This window comes from Salvelinus sp. IW2-2015, linkage group LG5, assembly GCF_002910315.2.
Source record: "Salvelinus sp. IW2-2015 linkage group LG5, ASM291031v2, whole genome shotgun sequence".
NCBI classification, from domain to species: domain Eukaryota; kingdom Metazoa; phylum Chordata; class Actinopteri; order Salmoniformes; family Salmonidae; genus Salvelinus; species Salvelinus sp. IW2-2015.
The window spans coordinates 24,106,946-24,126,706 of record NC_036844.1 but is presented as its reverse complement, the minus strand read 5'-3'; the positions used below and the strand labels follow the sequence as shown (position 1 = coordinate 24,126,706).

Below are 19,761 nucleotides of genomic sequence, written 5' to 3'. Positions count from 1 at the left end.
GTTCAAGGAAAATCCTGAATCTGAGTGACCATTACCATGATCTTGCTCATCAAGCCTGTGTCTACACCAGTGAAATTTGAAGGTTGAAATCATGATGATGTTTGACAATAATTACAAATACAATCCAACTCCAACTGTTGTAAATCTACAATGACAGGAATAAAGTAAATACCTTTTTTTTTTTACTAATGTGTCATGCCCTGGTCATTACATTCTGCTTCAGAATAGACTGTATTCCTGCCATAGTCTGAGGATAACCCCCCACATGGAAATAGGAGTACTGACTATTCCCCAGGTACATTACATTCTTATACAGGGACTTGTATATGTGCACCTTGGGTACATGCATATGTGCACATTCTCCAATTAAAAAGATATTTCAGTTCTTGGAAATATACAGATGCCAGTAATTGTGAAAGTAGTGAACGCCCATTTGATATTTTCTCACACGGTGGTGAACCATTTCCAGCAGTTACATAATGTTTGTCTGCCCTGCTCGACTGCCTTCGTTATCAACAACTGGCTTATCTGACGTCATCAGAGTTCTAGGAATATTGCTGTTCCACCTACTGGTTCCAGATCAGCTAACGAAACACAAATACTGTGACTGTGTGGCTACTCTGCAATAAATTAAAGGGGACCCGGGTCAGTTTTGGTACGCGAATGCGCGCACGTCCGAATGTGTGGAGGGAGTGCACGTGTTCCATTGACAGTCTTATGCAAGCCACCCTGCACACAGGCAAGATGTCCGAAGCTGCTGCTGTATCAGAGAATAACGGACTAAATGGTAGGTGTCTTCGAAATGCTTGGTTATATTTCATTGTCATTCTAATTGTTTATTAGAAAACTTGTCAGGTAATTTAAAACTGTATTTTGATACTTTACTATCTGGTTTTGAGAGATGAACAATCTACTGAGCTTTGGGTTGATTTTCTATGTAGACATGGAAAAGGGTTGTTGGAGGGCTAACATCGTGAACGGTGTGATATTTCTGTATAGATGGACCAATGGGATTTTAAGAGGCGGTGTAAACTGTTTGATTGACCAGCAGTAAACCAATCGTTGATGCACGTGGTGCTGAATAGGCGCGGCAATTTTGATGGCAATAAGACATAGAGATAAATGGAGGACTCTTTATCTATGCCGTTATAGTTTCTATGACAGCATGGGCAGCGCCATTGAGGCTACAACCCACAGGAACCTCCACCCAGTGGTGGACTACTATGACTACTTTCAAATGGCGGATGCCCTCAATGGCGCTGCCAATGCTAAAATATCATTTTGGCCATTAGAGGCTTCTATAAATCTCTATGCAACAAGACGCGATGGAAGAAGAAGAAGAAGAAGAAAGAGGTCTGAAAAATCCAAAATTGGGTTTGGCCAAATGTTCGGAATTTAAAAATGTTGTAATAGTTCACATACCCAAGGGCTGAGGAAAAAACATTCCGAAAACCTAACGAAATCTACTTTGAAATATTACTTCATTTTTATGCACAATCAGCTAATTTTGCATTGTGTAATAGTGTAATAGCTAACGTTACTTGTCGTCGATGTAAACAATACACATAGCCTACTGGGCTATTTAATCTGGTTTTGACTAGATGGGATCCAGCTAATGTCAGACAGAAGTGACTTTTTGTAGCAGGTTAGGATAATTAGGTTAATTAGGAAAGGGATTAGGGTTAGTTTAAATGCGAACAAATCTCCCCGACGCGACTCGGAACATGCGACTTTTGACGTCAATTTGACATTAGCTGCATCCCTTCTAGCCATGGCCAGGATAATCTGCGAGTGTGAATTTATATGTAGACTAGCAAAGAGTGTCTGCTACACCTACCTCAACACACCTGTCAATGTGGGATTGCTGCACTCTAGAGTCTGGTCAATTTGTATACAGCCTGATACCTAATGGAAAATAATAATACAATATGATCAGTCTATAATGATCTATGTCATATATCATATGCTTTATTACAGGTGTATTCACTATATCAACCCCAAACATACATTTAACACAATTTAATCTTAACATTGCATTGTGATCTTCCTTTGTCAGAGTCTTCTACTCAATTGTGTTTGTCATTATGAGTGTGTCTATATGGATATGTCCTGTTAGCACATATTGATGGACTATGTGATCAGACTGGAATGGACTGAGGGACATGTTTATCAGAGTGTCACACATACCATGCCTCTGGAGTAATTACACAGTCAGCTCTGTGTTAACCTGCCTTTATGGGGCTGGGTTTGGATGTGGTGGAGCATTACCAAGCCCTGAACCAGGGGGGCTCGTTGACTTGGCGCGCTGATTTATTTATGGACACAGTGGAGCGGGGACAGACGTTCTGGATATGTGGAAAGTGGAGAATGTTTTTTAGGACACACCAGGGCAAGGAGGGGTGGAGTACAAAAGTGGGGGTGGTGAGGCTGGGGATCAGAAGCTTTTCGTTCTGAAGTTTGAGAGTACAACTCGTGTCAGTTACGTGCTAGCTGCTGTGAGGGTCAGGGGGGAACAGGTTTATTATTGCTAGAGACAGCTTACTCACTCTGCCTATAAATAAGTGGACACTCATTTTTGCTGTGTAATTCTCAGAATTGAGTAAAGCTTCCTGTCCACTGAAGTGTCATTGTCAGATAAAAAACTTTGGTACCAAACTCTGCATCTGCACTGTTCTTCAAGTAAATGTGTTTTTTTAAAGAGTAGTTTGTTAAAAGTAGTCATTGTGCATAGAGTTGTATGGTTTGTTTAACTTTGCAATCATTGGTTTTTGTTTGACACATTTTAAGGTGAAAAATCAGTCTCAGCATCACTCTGTTAGCGTGGAATTGCCCATCTCACTCCCATCCACACACTAGAAATTCAGTTGACTTTACTCTTCTTTTGTGAGTCTTTGGAGCCATTGGTTAGGCTATATATTTTATGGTAAGAACGAACCAGGATCTATGTTTCTCTACCCCGTTTGTTTGAATCTTTTCAGGGTGTCTACCAAGTTTTTATGCTGTTTCATGGATCCCCCACATCAAGTAAGCCAGGTGTCCAGGAGCTTCATGGGGTTTTGGTGGGCTTTGTTCCTGTGGGGTTCAAGCCAGCTTGTCAAGGGGTTGTGGATGGTGGTCAGGTCATAACACTAGGCTTCCTGGGCTTCTCTGTGACCTCCTACAACAGCTGATAATGGCTACACGACAGAGAGAGGAGCAGCCAGAACATTCGGCTCACTACCGGCACCATGGAAACCTTGTTTAGGTGATAGAGCATAGACAATAGCTGTAGATAGTGGCTCGGCTCATGCCACTGTGTCATCCTCGGGATGAACCTGGGTGCTGAGTCGGGCTTGGGGCAGGGGGGTGGGGACTGCTATCATCCAATGCCTTTCCAGCAAAAACAGTTTGCGCTAGTTACCATAGCCACAAAGTAAAAAAAAATGTCTAGATCATTTTTTTGTTTTAAGGTTAGGATTAGGTGTACGGTTAGCAGTGTGGTTAAGGTTAGGTTTATAATAACATTTTAAGAAGAGAAATTGTAGAAATAGGTAGGGTTTATGACTTTGTGGCTGTGGTAACTAGTGACAACCCAGTGATACTGACTGAGAGGCTAAATCGGTTAGGCTAACTGTCACATGACCAGATTGTTTACTCTCTCGGCTATGAGATCATGTGCTCTGCTTGTGAGCTCTAGCTTCCTCGTTTCTGGCAGGATGTGTGATGGAAAATGAGAGAGAGATTTGAAATGTCTCTTCCTTTGAAACTTTTCTGTGTAATATTTACTGTTCATTTTTTATTGTTTATTTCACTTTTGTTTGTTATCTATTTCACTTGCATTGGCAATGTAAACATATGTTTCCCATGCCAATAAAGCCATTTGAATTCAATTGAGATACTGGATGTCTCTCCAGTGGCAGTATGTGGATGTCTCTTGCCCTGCAGCCACTTGCCTACCAATATAGCAGTGGTTTCCCGCCAAAGTTTGGACACACCTACTCATTCCAGAGTTTTTCTTTATTTGTACTATTATCTACATTGTAGAATACAAGGGAAGACATCAAAACAACGAAATAACACATATAGTATCATGTAGTAATCAAAGTCTTAAACAAATCAAATTAGCCACCCTTTGCCTTTGACAGCTTTGTACACTCTTGGAATTCTCTCAGTCCGGCTTTCAACTTACTCTTGAAAGTTGTAATAGTAGATGCACAAGGTGCAATTTTGAAATTGGGTAGTGCATCATCAGTTCCTTTTGTCATGTTAGTCAGATGCATACCTTAGAGAGCTATTTATAACTTGTCAGAAATGTCCAAATCAACTAGCCCATGTCAGCTAACGTTTTTCAGCTATGTTTTTTTGCCCATAGATTTTTGTTATCCAAATATTACATGAATACACATTAGACATGTCAAAATGTATAGAATTGCAAGAAAATAATCTTTAAAACTGCAACATTTTCTCTGCACCCCATGACAAAATGTGTAGAATTGCAGGAAATAAGCTTTAAACCTGCAAAACAGTTTGTGTCATGAACAGTGTCTGTGCCCATAGAAATAGATGTGGCGCGCGCACGCTCGGGGGGGCGCGGGATGTTCCCCAATGCTGGAAGGGGGGCCCGGGTGCAAAAGTTTGGGAACCTCTGCAATAGAGGACCACAATGAAAACAAGTCTGACTTTTTGTGTGTATAATCTTCGGCAATTTTGGTACATGTATTGGTTGCCTGATGTGGCTTCTTTATGTATTTCAAATTGCCAAATCAAAACTTGTGTCAGTGTGACTCCGAATAGTTTGTATCCTAGCTGTTATTGGCACTCTCCCCTGTAGCCAGTCCCTGCCTGTGCTCATGTAGGAGCATGATCAGCTGGCTTGTATATCACAGCAGGGACTGTAAAAACTGACATCACATAGAGGTATTTACTGCCCTTTCACCATGCAGTAAATAGATACAAGACCGGCTTAGGGAGAGTTAAACTTCCATACTTGTGGTTGTGTGTTTCTGCCAGACCTTCTGTCTGTCTAGCTCAGCGTTCAACACAGTGCCCTCCAAGCTCATCACTAAGCTCAGGACCTTGGGACTAAAAACCTCTCTTGGCAACTGGATCCTGGACTTCCTGACAGCCGCCCCCAGGTGGTGAGAGTAGGCAACAACACACTCCCCACACTGACCCTCAACTCGGGTGCGTGTGTAGTTTCCTCCTGTACTCCCTGTTTACCCACAACTGAGTGGCCGCGCACGACCCCGACACCATCATTAAGTTTGCTGACAACACGACGGTGGTTTGCTGATCACCGATGACAATGAGGCAGCCTATAGGGAGGAGGTCAGTGAGGTGGTGTGGTGCCAGGACAAAAACCTCTACCTGAATGTCAGCAAGACAAAGGAGCTGATCGTGGACTACAGGAAACGGAGTGCCGAGCACACCCCCATCCACATCAACAGGACTGTAGTGGAGCAGGTCGAGAGCTTCAAGTTCCTCTGTGTCCACATCCCTAAGGAATTATCATGGTCCAAACACACCAACACAATAGTAAAGAAGTTACGACAACACCTCTTCCCCTTCAGGAGAGTGAAAAGATTTGGCATGGGCCATCAGATCTTCAAAGTTTTACAGCTGCACAATTGAAAGCATCTTGACTGGAAGCCTCACCGCTTGGTATGGCAACTGCTTGGCATCCGACCGCAAGGTGCTACAGAGGGTAGAGCGTACTGTATATAGCTGCCCAGACTGCATTGATCCTTTTTGCGCTAACTCTTTTGACTCATCACATACGCTGCTGCTACTGTTTATTATCTATCCTGTTGCCTAGTCACTTTACCCCTACCTTTATGTWCATATCCACCTCAATTGCCTCGTACCCCTGCACATCGACTCGGTACTGGTACCCCCTGTATATAGTCAAGTTATAGTTACTCATTGTGTATTTATTCTTCGAGTCATAGTTTTTTTTATTTATTTTTTTATCTCTACGTTGTTGGGAAGGGCCAGTAAGCATTTCACTGTTAGTAAGTCAGCATTTTCACCTGTTGTTTACAAAACGTGACAAATAAAATGTTGTTTGATCTTTATCCCCTTCATCTTCCCTTGTCTACATTCATGTCTTTTGAAAGTTTTTTTTTTAATCAGGAAAAAAAACAATGTTTTTCTTATAATTTTTAGTCCAGCATACAGGCACAATGTCCCAAGGTCTGCTCTAACAGAAACCATAGTAATAACATCAACAATGAGATACAAAAACATACCAAAGTTTCTCTCTAGAGCTCAATAGGGATACATTTGCTTATTCTCCCCTTACTTTGGAATGTAACCAACGTCATGTGTCCCATGTGTGCTTGTCCTCAGGGTCCTGGGTGGAGTTGGAGATGAACAGAGCTGCGGCCACGACTGCAGCGGGGTTGTCCCAGTCTGCCTCTGCCGTAGGCCAGGCCCTGTGGCTGCTCCCCCTGCCTCAGGTGGAGGAGGAGGTGGAGGCCATGGTGGGGGGACTGGAGCACGTGCCCTCCTCATCCTCCATCCATAATGGAGACATGGAGAGGATTCTACTGGATGCTCAGCATGAGTCCAGCCACAGCAACTCTTCCTGTGACAGGTAGGGGGCAGAGTACAGTTCGAATCTTGGCCTTGGAAAACTAGGGAAAGATAATTAACCCCCCTGTTGTGTTCCTTTCATGTTAATTCATTCTGTGTTCCCGGTCCAAAATGAATAAATCCATAATAATACATATATTATCACCTAATGTTGTGTTAGATCTTTTTATCAACTTAAGTTCTTGTGAACATTACAAGTTTTGAACTTCTATTTGCTATTTATGGCCTGTAGGCCTCATTGTCCTGAGCTCATACAACTCGTTTTTGAGTAAAAAAAGCATCATGTATGGATTATTTTGACAATAACAAATACTAAAATGAAACATATTGTGCTATTTATCACAGACTACTTTGTGTCAAAGTTTAACAAGGAATCTCTCCTCCTCTCCAGTGTCATGATCAAAGATATGATCAAGAGCCTCACATACAGTATATCGTTTGGTCATTGTGCTGCCACAGAATGAATTGTGAGCAAGGCCTCAAAAAAGCTTTATATTCCAGAGCTGCAAGAAAAGTTCTATATATTGTTGAAACAATGTTGCGATTGTTTGTGAGAATGCCAACAGATGTGGTTCCTGTGGGGGAAAGATTATATTGGGGAAAGGTTCCCGTGGGGGTTGCCATGGAAGCCAAGAAGGGAAGTGAGGTGTGTGTGTGTATGTGTGCTCAAACACACATGCATGTGGGGGTCTGGGAGATGAAGTGTGTCCATCTGATGAATGGGCATGTGCCTGAACTCAATTTTATACACTAATTGTAGTCTCACCCATTCATTTCTAATGACCGGTCATTTTTGACGGGGAACACCACAGGTGTACAAAAGTTAAATAAAACAGTCAAAATGTTATGAAAGTCATCAAAATGTATTTTGTGTGTTCAGATGCCCTGTGTGGACAAAGTCATGGAACCTTATGACAATCAGATTAAATTAACTAAATTTTTCAGAGAGAACTTGTAAATCGGTCCAATTCGACACAGCAGGAGGGTTAAAAATCTTTTGATTTCCCTGGTGAGGTCACGTACTAGCCCACAATTAATGTAGATTTAATATCTGAATTCATATAGTATGAAATGTGCTGTGATGGCGATGTAAATAGAATCGATTTACAATAGGAAACAACATCCTCATCAGCTGTGTGTGCGCAGGGTGAAGTCCCCCACCAAACTCAAATTCACTCACACTGTGTGCGTTCCATTTCTGACCCATGAGGATGCCTGCCATAAACCCAGGCTTATCTGATCGCCCAGATTCAGTCAGCTGTCAATGAGTCACCTGACAATGTTTACCAGGGGTGTTTCTACAACAGCTTACTATCTGCAGAAGCTCACAGATAGACAGACTCATCCATCCACTTTGAGGTTGCAGGCTGAGAGGCAAAGTGAGATCATAATAGAGGCAAGATCTGCATGCACATTTAGCCATTAGAGATAAAATCTCTTGATTAATATATTGGGAATTTGAACATGCCCCAAAACTTCAACCTGATTACTGCCTATAAGAGTACATTCTCATTCACCAAGGGAGAAAAGACTTGGYGTGCAGTGATTGGCTGTAACAGTTTGTTATTTTGTTGTTTGATCCTCCCTACAGTCCTCCCCGGCCTCATAGTCCCCAGGAGGATGATCATGATGGACAGATCATATTTGATGTGGACGTGAGCAGCAGAAGAGACAGCCAAGTAAGAGTTATTGCTCAGTCTGCCTGAGCTGCCTACGTCACTTGTCTGTTTCCATGGCAATATAACCTGCTGCTTCCCTCACTCTCTGTATCATTGTGAATGACAACCATAGCATTTGTTACTATGGTGATGGCGGCAGGAAACCCCGGTGGGTTTGAATCCATGGGCATGGCAGTAGCCATAGCTTCAGGTTCCATTGCAGTTACACACACACACACAACACCACACACACACACACACACACACACACACACACACACACACACACACACACACACTGTCGGTGGATGACATGGCAAAGCCACACTCTTGTCTGTTGATGAATGGAGACTTGACTCTATGTGCCTGTAACCATGGCAGCCTCACACACAGGGTTTATTGTAAGGTCTGTACTGTATGGGCGATCGGCCATATAGTCTTAGTGGCTCGACCTAGGATGAGTTGGATGGGCTTGTTGATTTTACTTAAATCAGTGTCCTAATGCTCTGCGTGTGTTCCTGTGCAGTCAGAGGAGGATGCCCTGGAGAAGGAGAGGGACATGGATATCCTCATGAAGGACTCCAACTGGGTAGCAGACTGGTCCAGTCGGCCCGAGAACATTCCGCCTAAGTGAGTGATGTACACAGCCCATTGCTCCTAAAACGTACAAGTCTTAGTGTATCTGGTCTCCTTGGTAAATCCTAGTGTGTTTACATTATACTACTTAGACTGAACATTTTGACATGATGAAGAGAAGATGAATTATACTGTTATTGACAACTTTGGTTTTTCGTTGAAGAGTGAATGGTAAACTGGATGATGATGATGATGATAATGTTGACGTTACTGTATGGTAACTATAATGTGTTCTTGCCTGTAGGGAGTTCCATTTCCGCCACCCCCGGCGTTCAGATACACTCAGCATGAGAAATACAGGGGCGATGAAGAAAGGAGGCGTCTTCTCTTCAGAGTTCCTCAAAGTGTTCATCCCCTCGCTGTTACTGTCACACATCCTGGTTCTGGGGCTGGGGTAAGAGAAAACATAGGACACTATTTGGCCATCAACCTCAGCTCGGCAATCATTTCTGTGATAAATGTGATGTCACCTTTTTTATGCAGGCAGACCCATTGATGGGTTGAAACAAACATTATGGAATGTTTGTTTTAACCCATCAATGGGTCTGCCTGCAGAATAACATTTTCCATTATTTAGCCTTTAACTGGCTAAGTAAACACTCTATTCATAGATGAATGTAGACACACACAGCAATTCCCAAATGGAATCTCATGAACAGCTTTTAATTTCCTTTTGTTTACAGTTAACATAAAATTAGAAAACCCCAATCCGATCCAATATAGAATGTGGTTAGGAAAATTGAGAGGACTGTTTTGTTTACTGGAAATCAGATACCCCTAGAACAGAACTGCATGTACAGAAAATTATGAAACAATATATTATGAACTCTGACTCATACCTGCTCACATACACAAACACAAACACTTCCATGCAGTTTTCTGTATAGACCAGCAGAGGGTGTGTGGCAGCAGCAGACAGTGGGAAACTGCAATGCTCCAGCCCTGTTTATGTCTGTGTCTGGCTGGTAAAACAGCTGCTGCTGACATGGATATACACCTGCACCACACCCTTAACACACACTTTATGACAGCATACATTATACATTTCATGACAGGGACACACTTCATCTGTCACTTATCAACCTACTAGTTAATGACTCAGGGTATAACTGCCCTCTCCCTCTCTCCCCCTTCAGGGTGTACATTGGGAAGAGGTTGACCACGCCCCCTACAAGCTCTTTCTGAGCGGGAAACTGAAAAAGTGCCTGACGAATGGCTGTAATTTTTGGGGGGGAAATGTTGCTGTTTTACGAAGAATGCCCATCTCTCCTCAAACTTTCTTTCGCTCCGTTACCCCTCTTTCTCTCTCTCTCTCTGTGCTTTTTCCCACCTGTCAAAGCATTTCCTCTTCCTGTATCCTGCGCAGACCTGAGATGTGCTGTTCTCAGGACAGATGCGTTGCACTTTCTCTTATTTTACCACCTGCCCCCCTTTCTATCAGTCATTTTCTGACTGCTTCCAGAGTAAGGCCATATTCCCTTTTGCTCCTGTTTGGGTGGGTATTTTGGGAAGCGTCAAAGCGTAAAACCAAACCTAACTCTTCTACACACTAGCTCCAGCACTCTGTAATTGCCTGGTTGTACGAGAGAGAGCTGTCTGCCCTACAGATTTTGAAGATAGAAGTAGCCCAAGATCGTGCCACCTACAACAGTGGTTGGGTGTAACTCTCAAACCCTGAAAAGGTCCAACCAAATTCAGAAAAAAGAAGCTAACCTGAAGATGTGAGCATGCCTTTGAAAGTAATCATTTTGTTCAGAAGTAGAAACACAATTTACTATAGTTGTTTTGGTATTTTCGTATAAATGTATTTTACCACAAGTGGTGTATTGATAATGAAGCCTGGGTTTTGATTATGAAGGGTGTTACCATAGTGGCCATCTCAAACCCACAACCACCTGATGCTGTGCACTGGAGGGAATCTGCTTGGCCTGCCAGATGAGATGTCTACAAGACCTATGGTATCAGGAATATATCTACACCTTGATGGAAAATATCATATTACACATGTATCCAGTTGTTAATCATTATAAAAATGTATGTCATTTCAAATGCATTTGAAACTATTTTCAAAACTGACATGAATGACTGGAAAATGATGGATATATTCCTCCTATTAAATGTAAACTGACACAGTTGTTTTGTGGGTGGAAGTTGGGTAGCCACACTGAGGTGGTGTGTTTGTTCTGGTGTGTGTCATTCTCTTGTTTGTCTGTTTTGAGTTCTCTACAACATATCACGGGCCTAGTTATTTAGGCCTGGTTCACTGGGTAGACCTCTGATATGCCTGCACAACTGTGACAGGTCAACTTCCCACCTTACACACCTGTACAACATACATGCATACACTTAAGAACAAGCTCATGTGGGTTGTTAGTCCAGCTGGAGAGAGATAAACCCTGATGTTTCACCACACTGATAGCAGGAGCTGGAATGGAGTCCAGATGCAGAATAGTTTGAGAGGCACAACCCCATGTCCAACTTAAGCATGCTCTGACTGTCACGGCGACCTATGTCACAGTGCTCCAAGATGGACAGCAGTATTTCAAAGTTGACACAATGTGCTGTTTGTACTAACTCCACCATTGGACCTTGCTGAGATCAACCTCTTGTATACAGTATCTTATTTTTATCTCCCTCTACACAACTGCCAAAAGGAACTGAGGTCCACCTTGAAACTCAACTGTTCTGAGTAACCACGTGCCTCACCTCTGTTCCCAAGCCTCCATTGTGGTTCTGTTGGTCTCACTGCCTGTGATCAGACATTGAGAGGCTACTCTATGGCATGTTTTTGGGGTGTTGTTTTTTCTCTCAATGAGTTTTATTGTCTGTATTGTTATGACATTGGAGTCTGAACAGACAGCATGAGGTATAGCTATGATGAGACGGAACTACAGGGATTTAATGAAGATGATGTTTTCAGTCTGAAATGAGGATGTTAGATAGACACCTTGCAAGGCCCAAAGTGAAAAGGAAAAGGAAAAGGAATGTGTAGAAATGGTTCCCCTCAGACTGCTATGGTAACAATAGTTATTATCATACACATCCTTTTGATTTCATTTGATGTTTTTTCCCCTCATTGGAAAATGTAAAAATAATTTGTCAATAAAATTCCCTGAATCAAGCTGAATTGTTTCTAAGGAGTCTTTTGTGACTGATCAACTACACTGAACAAAAATATAAACGCAACATGCGACAATTTCAACGATTTTACTGAGTTACAGTTCATATAAGAAAATCTGTCAATTGATAAATTCAATGGGCCCTAATCTATGGATTTCACATGAAGCTGCAGGGGTGTGGCCATGGGTGAGTCTGGAAGGGCATAGGCCCACCAACTTGGGAGCCAGGCCCAACCAATCAGAATTCGTTTTTTCCCACAAAAGGGCTTTATTTCAGACAGAAATACTCCTCAGTTTCATCAGCTGTCCAGGTGGCTGGTCTCAGACGATCCTGCAGGTGAAAAAGCTGGATGTGGAGGTCCTAGGCTGGCGTGGTTACACGTGGTCTGTGGTTGTGAGGCCGGTTGGACGTACTGCCAAATTCTCTAAAATTATGTAGGAGGCGGCTTATGGTAGAGAAATGAACCACTCAATAATCTGGAAACAGCTCTGGTGGACATTCCTGCAGTCAGCATGCCAATTGCATGCTCCCTCAAAAGTTGAGACATCTTTGGCATTGTGTTGTGTGACAAAACTGCACCTTTTTGAGTGGTCTTTTATTGTCCCCAGCACAAGGTGCACCTGTGTAATGATCATGCTGTTTAATCAGCTTTTTGATATGCCACACCTGTCAGGTGGATGGATTATCTTGGCAAAGGAGAAATGTTCACTAACAGGGATGTAAACCAATTTGTGCACAACATTTGAGAGAAATAAGCGTTGTGTGCATATGGAAAATGTCTGGGATCTTATATTTCAGCTCATGAAACATCGGATCAACACTTGTTGCGTTTATATTTTTTGTTCAGTTTAGAAACACACACAAACTTAAATGCACCATCTCACTATTGTCATGGTTTTGGTATTTTCCTAAAGAGCTATTGTGCTCAGAAGGACATTTGGGGAATGCATTGGAGGGACACCCCTTTCAGCTGCATCTGGTCTCCTACCCAGGTACCAGCCAGAGCCCATTCCTGCTTTGCTTCAGATAAAAGCCAGCAGGTAGAGGCAGGGTGATATGGCTGCTAGCCAGTCCTCATACCTCAGCCTATAACACTCAGTCTGTTGTCATATTCCAGAGCCTTCATTTGGAACTGGTCAGGCATACACAACACCAAATGTTTAGCAGAGTGCGCACCTGCACAGTCATTTGTCATGCAATGGAGCTCATCATGTCTCTCCCTGAATGTCTCTAGGGAGGCCACAGGCCTGGTTCTGCTGACTGGCACCTTTGCCTCTTCCTGGACATTGTCCCTCTCATGTTGTTTCTCATATTGTCTTTATGTAAGTGCATGGAGTCAACACTGACATAACACTGTGTTGTTGCTTCTAACATGATTTTGGATCTATTTTTAAGCTCCTCGACTGGAAGGTAACCACCCCCCTCTCTGTCTCTCTTTCACACGCACGCACATCCTGTTACTAAACTGATTAGGTTCAAATTATCAATCAGTGAAACCCCTTTTAGTGGCCTCTGGCTTTCTGTAGGCACAGCACAGATATACTGTAGAGGTCTCACCAACCACTGGTGAACAACACCTGCTCTTTCTATGACATAGAAAGGGAAAGGGAGATGCCTAGTCAGTTGTCCAACTGAATGTATTCAACTGAAATGTGTATTCCGCATTTAACCCAACCCCTCTGAATCAGAGAGGTGCGGGGGGCTGCCTTAATCGACATCCACGTCTTCAGCGCCTGGGGAACAGTAGGTTAACTGCCTTTCTCAGGGGCAGAATGACAGATTATTTACCTTGTCAGCTCAGGGATTCAATCCAGCAACCTTCCTGTTACTGGCCCAACGCTCTAACCACTAGGCTACCTGCCGCCCCATAGACTGACCAGGTGAAAGCTAAGATCCCTTATTCATGTAACCTGTTATATCCACTTCAATCAGTGCAGATGAAAGGGAGGAGACAGGTTAAAGAATGATTTTGACGCCTTGAGACAATTGAGACATCAAATCAAATCAAAGTTTATATGTCACGTGCGCCGAATACAACAGGTGTAGACCTTACAGTGAAATGCTTACTTACAGGCTCTAACCAATAGTGCAAAAAAGGTATTAGGTGAACAATAGGTAAGTAAAGAAATAAAAAACAACAGTAAGAAGACAGTGAAAAACAGTGAAAAACAGTAGCGAGGCTATAAAAGTAGCGAGGCTACATACAGACACCGGTTAGTCAGGCTGATTGAGGTAGTATGTACATGTAGATATGGTTAAAGTGACTATGCATATATGACGAACAGAGAGTAGCAGTAGCGTAAAGAGGGGTTGGCGGGTGGTGGGTAGCGGGACACAATGCAGATAGCCAGGTTAGCCAGTGTGCGGGAGCACTGGTTGGTCGGGCCAATTGAGGTGGTATGTACATATGTACATGAATGTATAGTTAAAGTGACTGTGCATATATGACAAACAGAGAGTAGCAGTAGCGTATAAGAGAGGTTGGGGGGGGGGGGGGTGGGGGGGGCACACAATCCAAATATTCTGGGTAGCCATTTAATTACCTGTTCATGAGTCTTATGGCTTGGGGATAAAAACTGTTGAGATGCCTTTTCGTCCTAAACTTGGCACTCCAGTACCGCTTACCATGCGGTAGTAGAGAGAACAGTCTATGACTGGGGTGGCTGGGGTCTTTGAACATTTTTATGGCCTTCCTCTGACACCGCATGGTGTAGAGGTCCTGGATGGCAGGCAGCTTAGCCCCAGTGATGTACTGGGCCGTTCGTACTAGTGAATTTCATAAAAATAAATTGTGAAACACTTAAAAAGTTATCCATTTTATATAAACTATACTAAACATATTCACGTCACCAAATAATTTATTAAAACACACTGTTTTGCAATGAAGGTCTACAGAATTCTATAGGGTAGCACCATGGTGTAGCCAGAAGACAGCTAGTTTATGTCCTCCTCTGGGTACATCGACTTCAATACAAAACCTAGGAGGCTCATGGTTCTCACACCCTTCCATAGACTTACATAATAGTTATGACAACTTCCAGAGAACATCCTCCAACCTATCAGAGGTCTTGCAGCATGAACTGACATGTTGTCCACCCAATCAAAGGATCAGAGAATGAATCTAGCACTGAAAGCATAAGTTACAGCTCGCTAGCACTGCAGTGTATACAATATGGTGAGTAGTTGACTCAAAGAGAAAGGCAGTAGTTGAACAGCTTTGAACAAATTAATTTCTTCCAAAATAAAGGAGCAAGAGAGAGAGATAGAGTGAGAGAGAGATATTTTGTTGTATTCTTTTTCACTTTCACTTTCACTTACTTAGCTAGTGAATGCAGCTAGCTAGTTTAGCCTACTCAAAAACCAGGGTCAAACAGAGAGGGCTTGTATGTTAGGTAGCTGGCTATGTCTATCCAACACTGGAACTCTTTCAAGTCAAGATTTGATTTTGATTTGATTTGATTTGGATCTCTTTTAGTCCCCATTTGGACTAATCTTCCAAGTGTCCTTAAATATTAAAATACAATTTATAATATGAACACATTTCCACATATAACACACTATTACAAACATACATAATATACTAACATAATGACCCAATGTCACACCCTGACCTTAGAGATCCTTTTTATGTCTCTATTTTGGTTTGGTCAGGGCGTGAGTTGGGGTGGGCATTCTATGTTTATCGTTGTCTCTGATTGAGAACCAAACTTAGGTAGCCTTTTCCCACCTGTGTTTTGTGGGTAGTTGTTTTCTGTCTTTGTGTTGCTGCACCTGACAGAACTGTTTCGTTCATTKTKTTTGTTYTTTTGTTTAGTGTTTTGTTTTAATAAATTAACATGAACACTTACCARGCTGCGCTTTGGTCCGATGATTCCTCATCTTCAGACGACGAACGTTACACCCAATAAATACTCAATCTAAAAAAATATTGATTCTTCATCTACTGTAGTCCCACAACATTTCTATGTATTATATTTAAATTGTTTATAAATGTTTAAATGTATATATTGAAAGGTTTCTGGTTTGCTCAGTTAATTTATTTCATTTCTTTATTGCTCTAAATCGAAATGTTCTTTTGCCTATTTCTCTTTTCTGTCTGGACAACGCATAGATGGTGGACAATCTATTCCTAGTATTTACGGAATGTCTGTCTCTTACCAACTGAATACCGTTGTGAATAGAACTTGGCCGTTTTAAATTATGTATATTATGAAATAAAATAAGCATGTTCCTTTCAATTATCTTATCGATTGATGACCAACCAAGAACATTGCGCATGACTGCAACAGAAGAACCATATCTCCACCTTAAAACAATCCTTGCTGCTTTGTTCTGTGCATTCTGCAGCCTCCTAACTTCACTTGATGATGCATTTCCCCAGACCACAGAACAGTAGTTCACCTGACTCTCAATTAATGCTTGTGTTATTTGCTGAATAATTTTTCCTGGTAAATATTTAGCTATCCTTCTGATTATGCATGCTGTTTTATTTTGATTTTTTACATAGATTAGTTATTTGAGATGACCATGATAAGCAGTTGTCTAGCTGCACTCCCAATAGTTTGGTTTCTGCCACTTCTGCCACAGATGCATGCAAGAGCGTGCAAGACAATATTGAATGTGTCAATGTCTGTCACCTTGATTACTCAAATTTCTCTCGACCTGTGCACCTACGTTGTAACCTTTCATTAATAGGCTAGTTTGTAGCAACCTCATGATGGGTATAGGGGAAATTAAAGTATCATGTAGTAGTCTAAACCTATTGATGTTAGATTGATTTGGTTGAATGGAATATGAGTGACAGTCATCCAATATGCTGTAATAGAAATAAGGCCATGATCATAAAACATTTTTTTTTATCATCTTCCATCATCTTAAACGGCACCAACCTTGACTGCTATCAAGAATTCCTAATGTTTGGTATACTCAGTGCATTTTCTGGTTCAGTGCCTAATGAAGAATACTGTCCTCTAGTGGTGAAAATGAGTATGAGGCGAGGCTCTGCTTTGTGTGTTAGGGAGGGCTGGGGACCTGTGTGTCGCTGTATGTTTGTAGCCTATATGAAATTCATGTTCAGTAGAAATGACTGATATGTGTGTCAATATGGTGAAGTTATGCAATACTCGTACACTCTGACAATAGAAATGACACAGATACTGAGAGTCAGACTCTAAAGTGAAGTGTAACTTGATCTTAACACAATTGCACTGAACCTTTTGATACTCAGCCTGGCATGTGGCGAAGTGGTTGACTCAGATAAACAGTCAGTATGGCTTACTGAATCGGCTGAGTCAGTAGGCTGTTGAGCAGCATCCAAGAAAAATTCACCCTCACTCGAATTCTTCTCTAACAAGTGGGACATGAGGCAGAACAGTAATTAATGGTAATCAATGAAGGGGGGGATACAAAGAGGAATTATCCTAGAATTCAGTTCTACTTCCTTTGTAATAATGTATGCATACAAGTGGGATGGCATGCCTAGACATCATTCCACCTACATAATACACTGAACAAAAATATAAACACAACATGTAAAGTGTTGGTCCCATGTTTCATGAGCTGAAAAAAAAGATCCCCAAAATTTTCCAAACTCACAAAAAGGTTTTTTCGCTCAAATGTTGTGCACAAATTAGTTTATGTCCCTGTTTCTCATTTGCAAATATAATCCATCCTCCTGACAGGTGTGACATATCAAGAAGCTGATTAAACAGCATGATAATTTCACAGGTGCACCTTGTGCTGGGGACAATAAAGAGGCCACTCTAAAATGTGCAGTTTTGTCACACAACACAATGCCACAGATGTCTCAAGTTTTGAAGGACCGTGAAATTGGTATGCTGACTGCAGGGATCTCCACCAGAGCTGTTGCCAGAGAATTTAATGTTAATTTATCTACCATAAGCTGCCTCCAATATAATTTTAGAGACTTTTGCAGTACGTCCAACCGAACTAAAAACCACAGACCACGTGTAACCACGCCAGACATCCTGCTTTTTCACCTACGGGATCATTCGAGACAGCCACCTGGACAGCTGAAGAAACTGAGGAGTATTTCTGTCTGTAATAAAGACATTTTGTGGGGAAAAACTCTGATTTGCTGGACCTGGCTCCCAGTGGGTGGGCCTGGCTCCCAAGTGGGTGGGCTTATGCTTTCCCAGGCCAACCCATGGCTGCGCCCCTGCCCAGTCATGTGAAATCTATAGATTAGGGCCTAATTAATTAGATTAGGGCCTAATTCATTTAAATTGACTGATTTCCTTATATGAACTGTAACTCAGTAAAATCTTGAAATTGTTGCATGATACATTTGTAACGGCGGTCCTCCTCCTCTTCATCCGAAGAGGAGGAGCAGGGATTGAACCAAGGTGCAGCGCGTTGAAATGACATAATGAATTTATTAAATAAACAAAACGAACAAACACGAAAACGAACTATACTTGAAAATGATACAAAATAASAAAATGAAAGTAGACAGACCTGAACGACGAACTTACAAACAACAAGAACGCACGAATAGGACAAATAGACTACACAAACCGAACAAACCGTAACAGTTCCGTATGGTGCAAACAATACACAGACACGGAAGACAACCACCCACAAACAAACACTGTGAACAGCCTACCTAAATATGACTCTCAATTAGAGGAACGCCAAACACCTGCCTCCAATTGAGAGCCATACCAGGCAACCCTAAACCAACATAGAAACAGACAACATAGAATGCCCACCCAAACTCACGTCCTGACCAACTAACACACAAAACTAAACAGAAAACAGGTCAGGAACGTGACAACATTTATATTTTTGTTCAGTATATGTACATCCTCCTCCATCTCCCTTTTTTCTTCAGATTATATCAGTAAAGCCTGTTGAGATAGGGAGTGTTGTGTTTTCACTAGAAAAGGACACACAGAGCTGGCCACCACCCTGTAACCCATGGTAACACCACAAGCTGCAATGGGAGGAGCTGGGGAACTTGCCGCCTCTGGATTGGCCAGAAGCAGGTGTTCTGAGGTTCCATATGGGGATTGTGTAGGAGGAGGAGATGGGATGGGGTAGGAGGAGGAATGGAGAGCAACATTATGTTTATTTGTGTGTGTGTGTCTGTTACCAAAGAAAACAGTGATCATTGCTGTGCACTACCTGTTAATCCAGACACAGAAACACATTCTCTATCCATTGGGGGATGGATGCAAGTGCTTCAAGTTCAGATATGTGTTATCTGTGGCAGTGTAACAGAAGCGACAGTGTATAAAATATGGATTTACGACTCTTTTAACACCATCTGTTTTCGTAATGCCAGGACCATACCCTCCATATGCGGATGGAATACCCAGAGGTCAGACATGGGGCCCCTTCAGCTTTTTGGCAAACTGACCACTCTTCTCTCAAGTCCCTCCCTCTTCCCTCTTTATTACAGAGTGTTGTACAGTATGAAAGGCCACCACAGTGACAGGCTGCTCACTACTCACTACTCTTGATTGTTGGGTGTGGCTGTGTTGACATACTTTTAGTTTTTGCATGTGGACATAGAAACTTCTTTGACATCCAATCATCCACTCCTCTCTTCCATACTGCCCTTTCCTAGACAACCCGAATGCTCACCCAGACACTGGCCCCGATGTCCCCCCTGGAGAGCAGCCAGGCCAGTTTGTACTATGTTGTTATGGAAACTGGGCCTTGGCTCTGTCTGTCTGACAGAAGAACAAAATGGCCTTGTGTCCTTCCAAGATGGGCAAACTGTGTTCTGACTCTGCTGAACGCTATTATC

General features: G+C 42.2%; 1 protein-coding gene across 2 annotated transcripts; it reads left to right on the top strand.

The window, feature by feature from the left end:
- Positions 1-573: 573 nt before the first annotated feature.
- Positions 574-10,704, top strand: LOC111964088 (BCL2/adenovirus E1B 19 kDa protein-interacting protein 3-like). Of its 2 annotated transcripts, none has more exons than XM_023987804.2 (6): positions 574-787; positions 6,328-6,574; positions 8,165-8,252; positions 8,758-8,861; positions 9,112-9,261; positions 10,004-10,704. In XM_023987804.2, the coding sequence occupies exons 1-6, from the start codon at positions 664-666 to the stop codon at positions 10,050-10,052; spliced, it is 762 nt and encodes a 253-aa protein (XP_023843572.1). In that variant the 5' UTR covers positions 574-663; the 3' UTR covers positions 10,053-10,704. The 2 variants fall into 2 exon arrangements, with proteins under 2 accessions (XP_023843572.1, XP_023843573.1); XM_023987805.2 differs by lacking the exon at positions 574-787 and adding an exon at positions 1,238-1,353.
- The last annotated feature ends 9,057 nt before the right edge of the window (positions 10,705-19,761 follow it).

Bases quoted from the DNA above. Each gene is read 5' to 3' on its own strand.
- LOC111964088 (XM_023987804.2), top strand. From the start codon at position 664: ATGCGCGCACGTCCGAATGTGTGGAGGGAGTGCACGTGTTCCATTGAC. The intron at 788-6,327 runs GTAGGTGTCTTC...GCTTGTCCTCAG, and splicing joins AGAGAATAACGGACTAAATG to GGTCCTGGGTGGAGTTGGAG. The intron at 8,862-9,111 runs GTGAGTGATGTA...TCTTGCCTGTAG, and splicing joins CCCGAGAACATTCCGCCTAA to GGAGTTCCATTTCCGCCACC.